At 43.8% G+C, this 18,357-nt stretch overlaps 1 protein-coding gene across 1 annotated transcript in view; it reads left to right on the top strand.

The window, feature by feature from the left end:
- The window catches only part of LOC135559340 (band 4.1-like protein 1), a 116,710-nt gene that overhangs the window by 48,901 nt on the left and 49,452 nt on the right, over positions 1-18,357 (top strand). Inside the window, exons 5-6 of the mRNA XM_064993512.1 lie at positions 8,171-8,213; positions 8,291-8,366. Coding sequence (XP_064849584.1) covers positions 8,171-8,213; positions 8,291-8,366 — 119 coding nt within the window. The remainder of the gene's footprint in view (positions 1-8,170; positions 8,214-8,290; positions 8,367-18,357) is intronic.

Here is an 18,357-nt window from a genome sequence, read left to right as displayed (position 1 = left end):
GTGTTGTGAAGAAGGCACAACAGCGCCTCTTCAACCTCAGGAGGCTGAAGATATTTGGCTTGTCACCTAAAACCCTTACAAACGTTTACAGATGCAGAATTGAGAGCATCCTGTCGGGCTGTGTCACCGCCTGGTACGGCAACTGTACCGCCCTCAACCACAAGGCTCTCCAGAGGGTGGTGTGGTCTGCACAACGCATCACTGGGGGAAAACTACCTACAACAGCACCCGATGTCACAGGAAGGCCAAAAAGATCATCAAGGACAACAACCACCCGAGCCACTGCCTGTTCACCCCGCTACCATCCAGAAGGCGAGGTCAGTACAGGTGCTTCAAATCTGGAACCGAGAGACTGAAAAACAGCTTCTATCTCAAGGCCATCAGACTGTTAAACAGCCATCACTAACACAGAGAGGCCTACATACAGACTCAAATCTTTGGCCACTTTAATAAATGTATCACTAGTCACTTTAAATAATGCCACGTTAATAATGTTTACATATCTTACATTACTCATCTCATATGTATATACTGTATTTTATACCATCTATTGCATCTTGCCTATGCCGCTCAGTCATCGCTCATCCATATATTTATATATTATTCCATCTCTTTAGATTTTGTGTATTAGGTACAGTAGTTGTTGTGGAATTGTTAGATTACTTGTTAGATATTACTGCACTGTCGGAATTATAAGCACAAGCATTTCGCTACACTCGCATTAACATCTGCTAACGGCAGGTAGACTAGTGGTTAGAGTGTTGGGCCAGTAACTGAAAGGTTGGTGGATCAAATCCCTGAGCTGATATGTTGTTCTTCCCCTGAACAAGGCAGTTAACCCACTGTTCCTAGGCTGTCATTGTAAATAAGAATTTGTTCTTAACTGACTTGCTTGGTTAAATAAAAACAATAACTATGTGTATATAGCCAATAAAAGTTGATTTGATTTGACACTGCATCATTTGCTCACTCACAAATAATATGCACATACATTTATACTGACTCTACACACGCACATACAATCATATATACATTATTGCTACACTGTTTATCATATATCCTGATGTCTAGTCACCTTACCCCTATACGTATCTACCTCTAGCACTCCAGTATCTACCTCTATCACTCCAGAGAGATCCTTGATGAAAACCTACTCCAGACCGCTCAGGACCTCAAACTGGGGCGAAGGTTCACCATTCAATAGGACAACAACCCTAAGCACACAGCCAAGAGAACTCAGGAGTGGCTTCAGTACAAGTCTCTGAATGTCCTTGAGTGGCCCAGCCAGAGCCCAGACTTGAACCCGATCTAACATCTCTGGAGATACCTGAAAATAGCTGTGCAGAGGCGATCCCCATCCAACCTGACAGTTTGAGAGGATCTGCAGAGAAGTTTTGGAGGTTCTCCCCCAATACAGGTTTGCCAAGCTTGAAGCGTCATATACAGGAAGACTCAAGGCTGTAATCGCTGCCAAAGGTGCTTCCGCAAAGTAATGAGTAAAGGGTCTGAATACTTATGTAAATGTATTATTTCCGTTTTTTTTTTTAATAAATTTGCAAAAATGTATAAAAACCTGTTTTTGCTTTGTCATTGTGGGGTATTGTGTGTAGATACTGTAGATGAAGAGAAAATATACACTACCATTCAAAAGTTTGGGGTCACTTAGAAATGGCCTTGTTTTTGAAAGAAAAGCTATTTTTTTGTCCATTAAAATAAGATCAAATTGATCAGAAATACAGTGTAGGAATTGTTAATGTAGTAAATAACTATTGTAGCTGGAAAAGTCTACTTTTTTATGGAATATCTACATATGCGTACAGAGGCCCATTATCAGCAACCATCACTCCTGCGTTCCAATGGCACGTTGTGTTAGTGAATCCAAGTTTATAATTTTAAAAGACTAATTGATCATTAGGAAGCACTTTTGTACTAAAGAAGAAATAAAACTGGCATTCTTTAGACTATTTGAGTATCTGGAGCATCAGCATTTGTGGGTTCGATTACAGGCTCAAAATCACCAGAAACAAAGAACTTTCTTCTGAAACTTGTCAGTCTATTCTTGTTCTGAGAAATGAAGGCTATTCCATGTGAGAAATTGCCAAAAAACTGAAGATCTCGTACAATGCTGTGTACTACTCCCTTCACAGAACAGCACAAACTGGCTCTAACCAGAATAGAAAGAGGAGTGGGAGGCCCCGGTGCACAACTGAGCAAGAGGACAAGTACATTAGAGTGTCTCGTTTGAGAAACAGACCCCTCACAAGTCTTCAACCGGCAACTTCATTAAATAGTACCCACAAAACACCAGTCTCAATGTCAACAGTGAAGAGTCAACTCCGGGATGCTGACCTTCTAGGCAGAGTTCCTCTGTCCAGTGTCTGTGTTCGATTGCCCATCTTAATCTTTTCTTTTTATTGGCCAGTCTGAGATGTGGCTTTTTCTTTGCAACTCTGCCTAGAAGGCCAGCATTCCGGAGTCGCCTCTTCACTGTTGACGTTGAGACTGGTGTGTTGTGGGTACTATTTATTGAAACTGCCAGTTGAGGTCTTGTGAAGCTCCTTTCTTTCATTGCTTTTCTTTCAAAAACAAGGACATTTTTAAGTGCCCCAAAACTTTTGAACAGTAGTGTATTCAATTAATTTTAAAATAAGGCTGTAACATAACAAAATGTGGAAAAAGTGAAGGGGTCTGAATAGTTCCTGAATGCACTGTATGTGATCCAACTGTTAAATTAAATGTTTTATCAAAATGTACACACATCATTTCACAAGGACATAAAGGCACTATTTTTATGGAATGACCCAGTTAGCTGTTGTTGACTGACGTAGGTTGCAGCAGTAAGCTTATTTATTTAATTTTTATTTCACCTTTATTTAACCAGGTAGGCCAGTTGAGAACAAGTTCTCATTTACAACTGCGATCTGGCCAAGATAAAGCAAAGCCAAACAAAAAGAACAACACAGAGTTACACATAAACAAACGTACAGTCAATAACACAATAGAAAAATATATGTACAGTGTGTGCAAATGTAGAAGAGTAGGGAGGTAGGCAATAAATAGGTCATAGAGGCGTATAATTACAATTTAGCATTAACACTGGAATGATAGATGTGCAGATGATGATATGCAAGTAGAGATACTGGGGTGCAAAAGAGCAAGAGGGTAAGTAATAATATGGGGATGAGGTAGTTGGGTGTGCTATTTATAAATCCTCTCATTCCAAGATGGCGTAGCAGTGAAGACGTGTTTGTTTGTCCTCTCGTGTACTTTTGTATTTTTTCATATATTTTTTGTATATATATTTCAATTTATTTTCAATCTCTTTTCGATTTTTAATTTGATTATACCTTCCGGTAACCTCCAGAAGCTATCCAGCTTATTAGCTACAAGCTATTTAGTCATTGTTAGCCACTGCTAGCGGCTTTTACCTTCTGCACAGATACCAGCCCTGTTTTTAGCCTGGATAATACTCGCTAGTCTACCAGTATCGGACTGTCTCTCCACAACAACGCCGGATTCCTGACGTAATCCCTGGACCACTACTTCTGATCTTCACAGCTGGCTTGCATTCACCGTGGCACCAAAGCTATCCCTGAGGCCCACCTCCCGGCCTACTCAGCTGTTCACCCGAACCCCACTCATACACGGCTAGAGCCCAATACTCCACCGGATCCTTGCTGTAAACACTGGACCTTGGCACCGGATCACCGCTGCTACCGATTGGCTATAGTGGCTAATGCCACTGCCACGAAGCTAGCACCAGTTAGCCGTTTAGCCGTGAGCCAGGCGCATCTCCCGGCAAGCAAACTAAATTCTACAATACCTCTTTCGCCATCTGGCTTGGATTCTCTGTCGACACGGCGCCCCGCCGCACCTCCACGACTGGTCTACCGAATGAATACTCCATCCGCTGTGCCTTCAACCGGCCTCCGTCGGAGCAGATGCTCCTACTAGCCCCGGGCTACTAACTTTAAACGCTGTGTCGCCTGCGTGCTAACGTAGTGGCGGCTTCCCTGCTCCATCTACTGCTGCCCCCTGGACACTATGATCACTTGGCTACATAGCTGATGCCTGCTGGACTGTCCATTAATAACGGTACTCCATTCTGTATTTATTTTTATCTGTCGGCCCCAGCCGCAAACTCAGGCTCTGTGTGTAGTTAATCCGACTCTCTCTGCCTAGTCATCACCATTTCACCTGCTGTTGTTGTGTTAGCTGATGAGCTGTTGTTGTCTCATCTGTTGTTTTAGCTAGCTCTCCCAAACAACACCTGCAATTAATTTATGCCTTGCTGTATGTCTCTGTCAAATGTCAATATGCCTTGTATACTGTTGTTCAGGTTAGGTTATAATTGTTTTAGTTTACAATGGAGCCCCTAGTTCCACTCTTCATACCTCTGATACCTCCTTTGTCCCACCTCCCACACACGCGGTGACCTCACTCATTACAACTAGCATGTCCAGAGATACTACCTCTCTTATCATCACCCAGTGCCTGGGCTTACCTCCGCTGTACCCGCACCCCACCATACCCCTGTCTGCGCATTATGCCCTGAATATATTCTACCACGCCCAGAAATCTGCTCCTCCTTTTTTCTCCCAACGCTCTAAGCGACCAGTTGTGATAGCCTTTAGCCGCACCCTCATCCTACTCCTCCTCTGTTCCACGGGTAATGTGGAGGTAAACCCAGGCCCTGCATGTCCCCAGGCACCCTCATTGGTTGACTTCTGTGATCGAAAAAGCCTTGGTTTCATGCATGTCAACATCAGAAGCCTCCTCCCTAAGTTTATTTTACTCACTGCTTTAGCACACTCTGCCAACCCTGATGTCCTTGCCGTGTCTGAATCCTGGCTTAGGAAGGCCACCAAAAATTCTGAGATTTCCATACCCAACTATAACATTTTCCGTCAAGATAGAACTGCCAAAGGAGGAGGAGTTGCAGTCTACTGCAGAGATAGCCTGCAAAGTAATGTCATACTTTCCAGGTCCATACCCAAACAGTTTGAACTTCTAATTTTAAAAAGTTAATCTCTCCAGAAATAAGTCTCTCACTATTGCCGCCTGCTACCGATCCCCCTCAGCTCCCAGCTGTGCCCTGGACACCATTTGTGAATTGATCGCCCCCCATCTAGCTTCAGAGTTTTTTCTGTTAGGTGAACTAAACTGGGATATGCTTAACACCCCGGCAGTCCTACACTCCAAGCTAGATGCCCTCAATCTCACACAAATCATCAAGGAACCCACCAGGTACAACCCTAAATCTGTAAACAAGGGCACCCTCATAGACGTTATCCTGACCAACTGGCCCTCCAAATACACCTCCGCTGTCTTCAATCAGGATCTCAGCGATCCCTGCCTCATTGCCTGTATCCGCTACGGGTCCGCAGTCAAACGACCACCCCTCATCACCATCAAACGCTCCCTAAAACACTTCTGCGAGCAGGCCTGGCCCAGGTATCCTGGAAGGATATTGACCTCATCCCGTCAGTTGAGGATGCCTGGTCATTCTTTAAAAGTAACTTCCTCACCATCTTAGATAAGCATGCTCCGTTCAAAAAATGCAGAACTAAGAACAGATATAGCCCTTGGTTCACTCCAGACCTGACTGCCCTCGACCAGCACAAAAACATCCTGTGGCGGACTGCAATAGCATCGAATAGTCCCGCGATATGCAACTGTTCAGGGAAGTCAGCAACCAATATACACAGTCAGTCAGGAAAGCAAAGGCCAGCTTTTTCAAGCAGAAATTTGCATCCTGTAGCTCTAACTCCAAGAAGTTCTGGGACACTGTAAAGACCATGGAGAACAAGAGCACCTCCTCCCAGCTTCCCACTGCACTGAGGCTAGGTAACACGGTCACCACCGATAAATCCATGATAATCGAAAACTTCAACAAGCATTTCTCAACGGCTGGCCATGCCTTCCTCCTGGCTACTCCAACCTCGGCCAACAGCTCGCCCAAGCCTCCCCAGCTTCTCCTTTACCCAAATCCAGATAGCAGATGTTCTGAAAGAGCTGAAAAACATGGACCCGAACAAATCAGCTGGGCTTGACAATCTGGACCCTCTATTTCTGAAACTATCCGCCGCCATTGTCACAACCCCTATTACCAGCCTGTTCAACCTCTCTTTCGTATTGTCTGAGATCCCCAAGGATTGGAAAGCTGCCGCAGTCATCCCCCTCTTCAAAGGGGAAGACACCCTGGATCCAAACTGTTACAGACCTATATCCATCCTGCCCTGCCTATCTAAGTTCTTCGAAAGCCAAGTCAAAAAACAGATCACTGACCATCTCGAATCCCACCGTACCTTCTCCGCTGTGCAATCTGGTTTCCGAGCCGGTCACGGGTGCACCTCAGCCACGCTCAAGGTAAAGCTCCACCTTATCTCAGTTCACTGGTCACGATGGCAACACCCACCCGAAGCACGCGCTCCAGCAGGTGTATCTCACTGATCATCCCTAAAGCCAACACCTCATTTGGCTGCCTTTCCTTCCAGTTCTCTGCTGCCTGTGACTGGAACGAATTGCAAAAATTGCTGAAGTTGGAGACTTTTATCTTCCTCACCAACTTTAAACATCTGCTATCTGAGCAGCTAACCGATCGTTGCAGCTGTACATAGTCCATCGGTAAATAGCCCATCCAATTTACCTACCTCGTCCCCATACTTTTATTTATTTATTTACTCTTCTGCTCTTATGCACACCAGTATCTCTACCTGCACATGACCATCTGATCATCTATCACTCCAGTGTTAATCTGCTAATTGTAATTATTCACCTACCTCCTCATGCCTTTTGCACACAATGTATATATAGACTTTTTTTTCTACTGTGTTATTGACTTGTTAATTGTTTACTCCATGTGTAACTCTGTGTTGTTGTCTGTTCACACGGCTATGCTTTATCTTGGCCAGGTCGTAGTTGTAAATGAGAACTTGTTCTCAACTAGCCTACCTGGTTAAATAAAGGTGAAATATATATATATATTTTTTTGAATTGGCTGTGTACAGGTACAGTAAGCTGCTCTGACAGCTGATGCTTAAAGTTAGAGAGGGAGATATGAGACTCCAGCTTCAGTGATTTTTGCTGCAGCTTGTAAACCAATTCCAGTCATTGGCAGGAGAGAACTGGAAGGAAAGGCGGCCAAAAGAAGTGTTGGCTTTGGAGATGACCAGTGAAATATACCTGCTGGAGTGCCTGCTATGGGTGGGTGTTGCAATTGTGTTGCAATTGTGTCTAGCTAGCTAACTAACAACAACAATTTCCGCAATGGTGATAAAGCAATGGAAAGAAACAACTCATGTTTGTGAAATGATCAATCTGCATTTATTGTTGCTGTAGTTAAATATTCCTAGTAGTTCCATTATGTTAGTAGTTCCAAAATCTGGTAGTTCCAAAATCTGAACCCATCCATACTAGCTATTTAATTAAATTGGTTTACAAGCTACAGCCTTCGGCATGGGTAAAAATGACAAGTGCATGTGCAGCTGGGCAGCCTTCCACAGGTGGGACTCGGACTTGGTAGCTAATTTTAAATATCCAACTGCATGCGTGTCTGGTTGGCTGAGCTGGCAAATCAGCTGTTTTTGGCTGGTATATGCCCATGTTCTTTTTGTTCCTAACAGCGCAAGGAGGGGCACAGAGAGTAACTGCTTTTTAACACCTTTAATTGGAATTTTAGGAAGGACATTTATTAATTCATATTGTAATTATTTATAGATCATATTTCATAGAATTCTGGAACACTGGGAAGTTACTTTAAGGCATTTATGGTTTACCGAGACATTTATTTCCTTTTGCTTTGTGGATACATTTTGCCCCGAATAGAGGAGATGGCTTTGGAAGAGAGGAGTCAGTGCAGAAGTTAGCTCTCTGACAGGGTTTTCAAAGAGAGGGGCAGCAGGGTAGGGGCGGCAGGGTAGCCTAGTGGTTAGAGCGTTGGACTAGTAACGAGAAGGTTGCGAGTTCAAACCCCCGAGCTGACAAGGTACAAATCTGTCGTTCTGCCCCTGAACAGGCAGTTAACCCACTGTTCCCAGGCCGTCATTGAAAATAAGAATTTGTTCTTAACTGACTTGCCTGGTTAAATAAAGGTAAAAAAAAAAAAAAAAAAATTGGCTGTTTTTTTTTGCTGTGTGTTGTTCTCAAGGGGATTTCTCCTTTCTTTCAGAATTGGCTGGACCCGTCAAAGGAGATCAAGAAGCAAATCCGAAGTTAGTGTGACCACGCATGTACACACACACACACACACACACACACCGAGTGCTGACTGTGTGTCGTTTATCCACAGTTGGCTCATGGCATTTCGGCTTTGCTGTCAAGTTTTATCCCCCTGACCCATCTCAGCTCACTGAAGACATCACCAGGTGGGTTTGAATCATAATCAACAGCAACAACATCTACTAAATATGCTATGGAAGTCAGATTTGATGTCTAACTGCCTTTATTGATAATAACCAGTCCCTCCAGGATTCTGCGATTTATGCTAGGGCTTGGAAATTTGACCACTATTACTGCATAAAACTGCAATTATTACTTCATAAAATTATGTGATCACTGCACTACAAAAACAGGGCTCGCAATTTGAACCAATCACCGCACTTAACTGCATAAATTTGTTAAATCAAGCCAGAAGTCGTTGCAAATTGCAATACAAAACTTCAGAACTGCCGCAGCAAAATCAAGCATTTTTGCCGACAAATCCCACATGAAAAAATACAATAGCATACTATGGTATAAATACTGTAGTATTATTATAGTTGAAGTCGGAGGTTTACATACACCTTAGCCGAATACCTTTAAACTCAGTTTTTCACAATTCCTGACATTTAATACGATTAAAAATTCCCTGTCTTAGGTCAGTTAGGATCACCACTTTATTTTAAGAATGTGATATGTCAGAATAATAGTAGAGAAAATGATTTATTGCAGCTTTTATTTCTTTCATCACATTCCTAGTCGGTCAGAAGTTTACATACACTCAATTAGTATTTGGTAGCATTGCCTTTAAATGGTTTAACTTGGGTCAAACGTTTTGGGTAGCCTTCCACAATAAGTTGGGTGAATTTTGGCCAATTCCTCCTGACAGAGCTGGTGTAACTGAGTCAGGTTTGTAGGCCTCCTTGCTTGCACATGCTCTTTTAGTTCTGCCCACACATTTTCTATGGGCTTTGGGTCAGGGCTTTGTGATGGCCACTCCAATACCTTGACTTTGTTGTCCTTAAGCCATTGCGCCACAACTTTGAAAGTATGCTGTGGGTCATTGTCCATTTGGAAGACCCATTTCCTACCAAGCTTTAACTTCCTGACTGATGTCTTGAGATGTTGCTTCAATACATCCACATAATTTTCCTCCCCATGATGCCATCTTTTTCATGAAGTGCACCAGTCCTCCTACAGCAAAGCACCCCCACAACATGATGCTGCCACCCCCGTGCTTCACGGTTGGGATGGTGTTCTTCTGCTTGCAAGTGTCCCCCTTTTTTCTCCAAACATAACAATGGTCATTATGGCCAAACAGTTCTATTTTTGTTTCATCAGACCAGAGGACATTTCTCCAAATAGTACAATCTTTGTCCCATGTGTAGTTGCAAAACGTAGTCTGGCTTTTTATGGCGGTTTTGGAGCAGTGGCTTCTTCCTTGCTGAGCGGCCTTTCAGGTTATGTCCATATAGGACTTGTTTTACTGTGGATATAGATACTTTGGTACCTGTTTCCTCCAGCATCTTCACAAGGTCCTTTGCTGCTGTTCTAGGATTGATTTGCACTTGTCACACCAAAGTAAGTTCATCTCGAGGAGACAGAACGCATCTCCTTCCTGAGCGGTATGATGGCGGGGTGGTCCCATGGTGTTTATACTTGGGTACTATTGTTTGTACAGGTGAACGTGGTACCTTCAGGCAGTTGGAAATTGCTCCCAAGGATGAACCAGACTTGTGGAAGTCTACAATTTATCTTCTGAGGTCTTGGCTGATTTCTCTTGATTTTCCAATGATATCAAGTAAAGATGCAAAGATGAGTTTGATGGTAGGCCTTGAAATACATCCACAGGTACACTTCCAATTGACTCAAATGATGTCAATTAGCCTATCAGAAGCTTCTAAAGCCATGACATAATTTCCTGGAATTTTCCAAGCTGTTTAAAGGCACAGTCAACTTCGTGTATGTAAACTTCTGACCCACTAGAATTGCGATACAGTGAATTATACTTCCGATAGAGTTAGCCGCTCGCTTCGCGTTCCTAGGAAACTATGCAGTTTTTTGTTTTTTTTACGTGTTATTTCTTACATTAGTACCCCAGGTCATCTTAGGTTTCATTACATACAGTCAAGAATAACTACTGAATATAAGAGCAGCGTCAACTCACCATCAGTACGACCAAGAATATGACTTTCGCGAAGCGGATCCTGTGTTCTGCCTTTCACCCAGGACAACGGAATGGATCCCAGCCGGCGACCCAAAAAAACGACTTCGTAAAAGAGGGAAACGAAGCGGTCTTCTGGTCAGACTCCAGAGATGGGCACATCGTGCACCACTCTCTAGTATACTTCTCGCCAATGTCCAGTCTCTTGACAACAAGGTTGATGAAATCCAAGCAAGGGTAGCATTCCAGAGGGACATCAGAGACTGTAACGTTCTTTGCTTCATGGAAACATGGCTCACTGGAGAGACGCTATTGGAGTCAGTGCAGCCAGCTGGTTTCTCCACGCATCGCGCCAACAGAAACAAACATCTTTCTGGTAAGAAGAGGGGCGGGGGAGCCTGCCTTATGGCTAACGAGACGTGGTGTGATCACAAAAACATACAGGAACTCAAGTCCTTCTGTTTACCTGATTTTAGAATTCCTCACAATCAAATGTCGACCGCATTATCTACCAAGGGAATTCTGTTCGATTATAATCACAGCCGTATATATTCCCCCCCCAAGCAGACACATCGATGGCTCTGAACAAACTTTATTTGACTCTTTGCAAACTGGAATCCATACATCCTGAGGCTGCACTCATTGTAGCTGGGGATTTTAACAAGGCTAATCTGAAAACAAGACTCCCTAAATTGTATCAGCATATCGATTGCGCAACCAGGGCTGGCAAAACCTTGGATCATTGCTATTCTAACTTCCGCGACGCATATAAGGCCCTGCCCCGCCCTCCTTTCGGAAAAGCTGACCACGACTCCATTTTGTTGATCCCTGCCTACAGACAGAAACTAAAACAAGAAGCTCCCACGCTGAGGTCTGTCCAATGCTGGTCCGACCAATCTGATTCCACACTCCAAGACTGCTTCCATCACGTGGACTGGGATATGTTTCTTATTGCGTCAGATAGCTAACAACTAAGTCTTCAATAAAACTCCCAAGGCTTGACTTTTCTTGAATGAATATATTGAAAACGTTTATGTTGTGAAACTGCAAAATACAGAAAAGAATATACTTTAGTATTCAATTCACACCGACATACTGTAGCTGTACATTAAACATTTGAAGTTGCATAAATACAAAGCACGCGCTAAGGTACCATGCATCTGGCATGATGCCAAACCATATAGCTAATTGTTAACCATATGGTAATTGGCTCCTTTCATTACTCTAATAATGTACAACCATCTATGTAGAATAACAAAGCATATTACACTAGAAATAGTAACAAAACTACAGTATTGTATATGTTACAATTCGTTTGCATGACGCATGAGCGAAGTAATACAGCTAACGACATACATTAAAGGCATTGCAATTTGTGAGTAAATGCAACCAACATTGATATGTAAGCAACTCTATCAATAACAAGATTATCATCATTAGCTAAATGCTTGAATCGAACTTACAAACAAATATTTTCCCAAGGCTGAAGCGTGACAAGAAATAACTACATTGAAAGACCTGCACCGTAGCGTTGTTTGTAGCTGCTTCTATGCGTGCAGAACAAATTCTGTACTTCCTGTTTGCGTACCAGAAAGCGCCACTAGGGGGCAAATAACATCATTGAACACAATGAAAATCCAATTTAACCATTGTAATAAAATAATCTGTTACCTTCTAACAGGATGGCAGCACACTCCCCGCCTGGTATAATGAAATTGTGCCACTATGAAATAAAACATATCAAGAAACAAATAATGTCCTCTCTATTTTTATCTTTTGTCTCTAGGATGCTTCAGAAAGAAGAACAACAATCTCTGAGATTGGTCTCAGAAACACCTTAGCAGCTCCTTGCTTGACAATTTTTAGTTCTACTTTCCTAACCTTTTTGTCAGTACTGGGAAAGGTTTTTACCACAAGCCCGACTGGCCAGTCATTCCTGTGTGCCTGACTGTCTTTCAATAAGACAACATCTCCCACTTTTACATTTGGCTTTTCTGCTGTCCATTTTTTGCGTCTCTGCAGCGTTGTCAGGTACTCCTGTCTCCATCTTTTCCAAAAGGTGTCAGCAAGACACTGGACTTGCTTCCACTGTTTTCCATGAAGGTCATTCATGCTGAAGTATCCAGAAGGGGCTGAGGTAGCGCTGGTCTTTTGTGTAAGTAACATTGAGAGGGTGTGAGAATGGTAGGCATGTCAGGGTTGGTTGACACTGACACTAAGGGTCTCACATTGATTATTGTCATAACTTCAGACATAAGAGTGCTCAAGACCTCATGTGTGAGACGAGTGGAGCCCGTCTGAAACAGCATAGCATCAAGAATACGTCTGGCAACCCCAATGAGTCTCTCCCAAGAACCACCCATATGAGACGAGTGTGGAGGATTAAATATCCAAGTACATCCCTTATCTGAGAGGAATTTAGTCAGTTCTGAGTCATTTGTGTCGATACCCAGTTCCCTGCAGGCACCTATAAAGTTTGTACCTCGATCAGACCGTAGCACTTTTGCTGGACCACGGATAGCAAAAAAACACCTCAGCGCGTTGAGGAAGCTGGATGTGGACATGGATTCTATAAGCTCGATATGGACTGCTCTAGCAGACATACATGTAAAGAGCACCGCCCAGTGCTTGGAGTCTGCACTACCACCTCTAGTGCGACGAGTTATGACATTCCATGGTCCAAACACATCAAGTCCAACGCTGGTGAATGGTGGTTCAGATGTGAGTCTGTCTGCAGGCAAGTCAGCCATTTTTTGGTCAACTAACCTCCCTCTAACCTTGCGGCAGGTGACACACTTGTGAATGATACCAGAGACCAGACGTTTGCTCCCAATAATCCAGAAGCCTGCTGCTCGAATAGCTCCATCTGAAAAATGACGGCCTTGGTGAGCCACTTGCTCGTGATAATGTCTTACCAGCAGAGTGGCAACATGTGTCCGTGGGATGATGAGAGGATGTTTTTCATCTTGTAACATGTCGGCGGAGGATAAGCGGCCTCCCACCCTCAGCAACCCATCCTCATCAATCACTGGGTTCAGCTTTTTCAGTGTACTTTGCTTTGGGAACTCTTTTCCCTTTTCAATGCATTTGAATTCCTCTCTGAAGGCTTCATGTTGCACACAGTGAATGATTGCTGTTTTGGCTTGTGACAACTCACTTGTACCGCATGGTTTATTACAGTCATGCCAGCCTCTGCAGCTGGTGTTGTCTGCACCTTCATGGAAGGATCTTGCAACATGAATGAGTCGTGCTGTGGCTCGATTGAGAGCTTTCCAGCTTGAGAACCTCTCAAAGCGATGAGAGCCGAGTTGAGCTCCAGAAACTTTCGAGGCAAAGACAGTGACGTCTGGTCGAATCACTGCATCGGTGTGAGGCTCTACAAGGTCAAAATTGATATTCTCAGGCTTACTCGAGTTTGTTTGGGTCAGGAACGGTGGACCTGAGAACCAACTAGTGTGTTTTAAGAGCGCAGCAAGTATGGGCCTGGTTGCATGGTCTGCTGGATTGCTGTCAGTGTTTACATAGCACCACTGATCTGGATGGGTAGACTTCCTGATGCGAGTTATCCTATTGGCAACATAAACATAGAATCTTTTGGTGACATTGTGGATGTAACCGAGAACTATCTTACTGTCTGTGTAGAACTTGGCTGCATGTATATCAATGTCAATTTCGTCTTTGATCAGTTCATACATCTCAAAAGCTAGCAAAGCCGCACACAGTTCTAGGCATGGGATAGTGTGGGCTGGACGAGGGCCCAATTTTGATTTCCCCATGACAAATCCAACATGGCATTGACCTTCCGAGTCAATAACTCTCAGGTAGGCTACCGCTCCTATGGCTACTGTAGAGGCATCCGAGAAGATGTGTAGCTCTCTTCTTTGAGTGGTAGACAAGGAGACTGGGATGTAGGTCCGCTGAATATACATATGTTCCAACTCCATCAAAGATTCCTTCCACATTTTCCATTCCTCTTCTTTTTCTGTGGGAAGAGGGGCATCCCACTCACTCTGATCAGAAGAGAGTTCTCTGATTAAGGCTTTACCTTGCATTGTTATTGGAGCCACGAACCCAAAGGGGTCATAAGGACTATTCACTGTGGACAGGATGCCTCTCCGCGTAAAAGGCTTCTCATTGTGGGACACCTGGAATGAGAAGCTGTCTGTTTCCAGGTTCCAGGAAAGTCCCAGACTCCGTTGAAAGGGGAGAGGATCCACTCCGACGTCCAGATCTTTTAAGTCTTTCGCACGGTCCTCCATAGGGAAGGCTTCCATAACTGTTTTGCTATTGGATGCAATCTTGTGTAGTTTCATGTTGGACTCCTCCAACATTGCTTGTGTTTTTCTTAGAATGTTGACAGCTTCTTCTGTAGTAGCTACTGATGTCAGACCATCATCGACGTAGAAGTTCCTCACTACATATTGCTTGGGTTCTGACCCGTGTTCCTTCTCACCCTGTAGCGCTGCTCGTCTCATGCAGTATATGGCTACGGCTGGTGAAGGGCTGTTCCCAAATACATGGACTTTCATCCTGTACTCAGTTATGTTTCAATCTGGGTTGTTGTCTTCATACCAGAGAAACCTTAAGTAATCTCTGTGATCCTCACGTACACCAAAACAGTAAAACATTTGTTGCACATCTGCTGTTAGTGCAATGCAATCCTTGCGGAAACGCAATAGGACACCCAAGAGTGTGTTGTTTAAGTCTGGACCACTGAGCAGAACATTGTTAAGTTACACACCTTGACACTTAGCACTGGAGTCAAATACTACTCGTATTTGTTCAGGCTTTTGTGGATGGTAAACACCAAATATGGGCAGATACCAACGTTCTTCGTCTCCCTCTAGTGGCTGTGAAGGTTCGGCTTGGTCGTTATCCAGCATCTTTTGCATGAAATCAATAAAATGATGCTTCATGTCAGGATTTTTGTCTAAAGTCCTGCGAAGTGATGTGAGATGGTTCATGGCCTGATCCCTGTTATTAGGAAGGCGACGTCTAGTGGGGCGAAAGGGTAGTGGAGCCACCCAGTTGTTTCCATCATCCTGGAAAACCTGTTTGTCCATAATGTCCAAGAAGGCTTTGTCCTCCACTGATGGTGCTGGTTTATCATCGTCTTGTGTTTTGTCGAACATGGAACATCCCAGGCTGTCTGTGTTCATAGTTGTGCTTGGATCTCTCTAGTGCACTGTAGAGGGAGAGATGTGTTTCTGAGCTACGCTGTTGTAGTTCTCTTTTACCTGGATGATGTCAGGGCAAGGGCTCAGATAGGATGTGCGACCATTTTGAACTATGTTTGTCCTGAACACGTTAACATTGGCTGGTCGGTGAGCCGTTCCCAGACAGACCTCACCCACAATGACCCACCCGAGGTCGAGTCGCTGTGCATAAGGAGTGTCGTGGGGCCCATTGATTTGCTTTCGTACCTTGTGTACCCTTAAGATGTCTCGTCCTAAGAGCAGGAGGATGGGAGCGTCTGGGTCCACAGCTGGAATTCTGTCCATAACTGGTTGCAGATGGGGATGATGATACGCAATGTCGGTGGAGGGAATCTCCATCCTATCGTCTGGCATCATATCACACTCTATCAGAGTAGGGAGAGTGAGCTGCATGTGTCCATCTATAGACTCCACCATGAAGTTGACGGCTCTCCTGCCTGAAGTCTCTGTTACCCCAGAACACGTCTTCATGGTGTATGGAGCAGAGTTGTCATTGATGTTGAAGAGACTGAAAAACTCTGCCTTGGCCAGAGATTTGTTACTCTGTTCATCAAGCACTACATACATTTTGACAGCTTTCTCTCTTTTCCCAGCCGGATAAGCTTTGACTAGGCATATTTTTGAACATGATCTTGGATTGACTGCCTCACCACAGATCTCTGTACACTTTGAGGTGACAGATAGAAGAGCATCGTCACCTTGCTCCCCGCCATGCTCTGTCTCTGCTGTAGCGGTGTCTGTATTTGTAGGGGCTGGGCCTGGATGCAGAGCAGCAAGATGCCTGTCACTGTCGCACTCAGAGCACTTGATTGAAACCTTACAGTCTTTAGCTCTGTGCTGAGTTGACCCACAACATCGGAAACAAATGCCATTGTCTTTGAGATATGATTTGCGCTCATCTAGAGTTTTGTATCTAAACCCACAACACCTTTTAAGAGGATGAGGCTTGTTATGTATTGGGCAGTGACGGTCAGGGTTTTCAACCTTTGTCATACTGGGTTTGGTTTGGTGGTCTGAGGCCTCAGATGACACATCTGTCTTGTATACAGTCACAGGTGTCTTGCTGCTGTACCTGGCAGGTTTCTCACTTTTCATGGACACCTGGTTAGTTGAGGTGTAGAGGGTGAAGCTGGGGTCACATCTAATTTTCGCCTGGTTCCTGATGAATCTTGAGAAGAACGAGAATGGTGGGAATGCTACCCGATAGTCCTCCTTATATGTGGATCCCTGTGCTATCCATTTTTCTTGTAAACTGAATGGAAAACTCACCATCTCACATCGTAGGAGGTACTTGATGAGGTCTGGTGCCACTTGAGACTCAGGGAAGTTTTGTGTGTGTGACTGGAAGTGGGCTTGCTTTCCATTTCCACCATGCTGCTGTTCATTTCTTTTGAGCAGAGAGTCTCTGCTCATGTTCTGTTGTTTGCTACTTTCTGGATTATGGCATGTAGCTGGGTCAACACTAAGCTCTTGTTTCTCCACTTCAAATGGAAGTTCAGCAAAGTAGGGCCTAGCATGTTGTTGCACATACTCACATATACTTTGGACTGGACTTAAGGGCTGTGTCCCTGTGTCTAGTTCTTTGCGAAGCTCTCTGCGTTCTGATTCCTACAACGTCTTCAAAGGCTGCAGCCTCAGCCAACGCAGCAGCAGCTGCTCTCTCAACTTGGAGAACATATAAACTTGCCTCGAGGTCAGCTTTTTGCTTCAACAAGCTGGCCTCTATTTCTGCCTTTTGTTTCATCACAGAAGCTTCCTTCTCAGCATAAAGACTTGTGCACGTGCTGCGTCCGCCTTGGCGCGTGCTTTGATGGCTGCAGAACTCGCCGTTGAGGATCTGCTTGACTGTTTTGATGACCTTGATCTTGTAGATTGAGACTTGGTCCCAATGTACTGAAGAGGCTCTTCCATCTCTCTCTGTTGAACACCTGGCTCTGGTTGTTGCATCGTAGACTGCTGGTCTTCCCTATGATGATAGGCTTTGTTGGCTGATGAACGTAGAAACAAAACCACCGTGTGTGGTTATTCTTGAGCTTGAGCCCGATGTGATGATGTTTTTTCACTATTCTGCCCTTGAGTTACGTTCCCATGCAAAACTAGACAGATAGCTAACAACTAAATCTTCAATAAAACTCCCAAGGCATGACTTTTCTTGAATGAATATTTTAAAAATGTTTATGTTGTGAAACTGCAAAATACAGAAAGGAATATACTTTAGTATTCAATTCACACCGACATACTGTAGCTGTACATTAAACATTTGAAGTTGCATAAATACAAAGCAGGCGCTAAGGTACCATGCATCTGGCATGATGCCAAACCATATAGCTAATTGTTAACCATATGGTAATTGGCTCCTTTCATTACTCTAATAATGTACAACCATCTATGTAGAATAACAAAGCATATTACACTACAGTAACAAAACTACAGTATTGTATATTTTACAATTTGTTTGCATGACGCATGAGCAAAGTAATACAGCTAACGACATACATAAAAGGCATTGCAATTTGTGAGTAAATGCAACCAACATTGATATGTAAGCAACTCTATCAATAACAAGATTATCATCATTAGCTAAATGCTTGAATCGAACTTAAACAAATATTTTCCCAAGGCTGAAGCGTGAAAAGAAATAACTACATTGAAAGACCTGCACCGTAGCGTTGTTTGTAGCTGCTTCTATGCGTGCAGAACAAATTCTGTACTTCCTGTTTGCGTCGTCTTTCTAAGTACCAGAAAGCGCCACTAGGGGGCAAATAACATCATTGAACA

Source organism: Oncorhynchus masou, chromosome 18 (assembly GCF_036934945.1).
Source record: "Oncorhynchus masou masou isolate Uvic2021 chromosome 18, UVic_Omas_1.1, whole genome shotgun sequence".
In the NCBI taxonomy this organism is placed as follows: domain Eukaryota; kingdom Metazoa; phylum Chordata; class Actinopteri; order Salmoniformes; family Salmonidae; genus Oncorhynchus; species Oncorhynchus masou.
The sequence above is the reverse complement of the archived record's forward strand: the minus strand, read 5'-3'. Positions and strand labels throughout refer to the sequence as shown.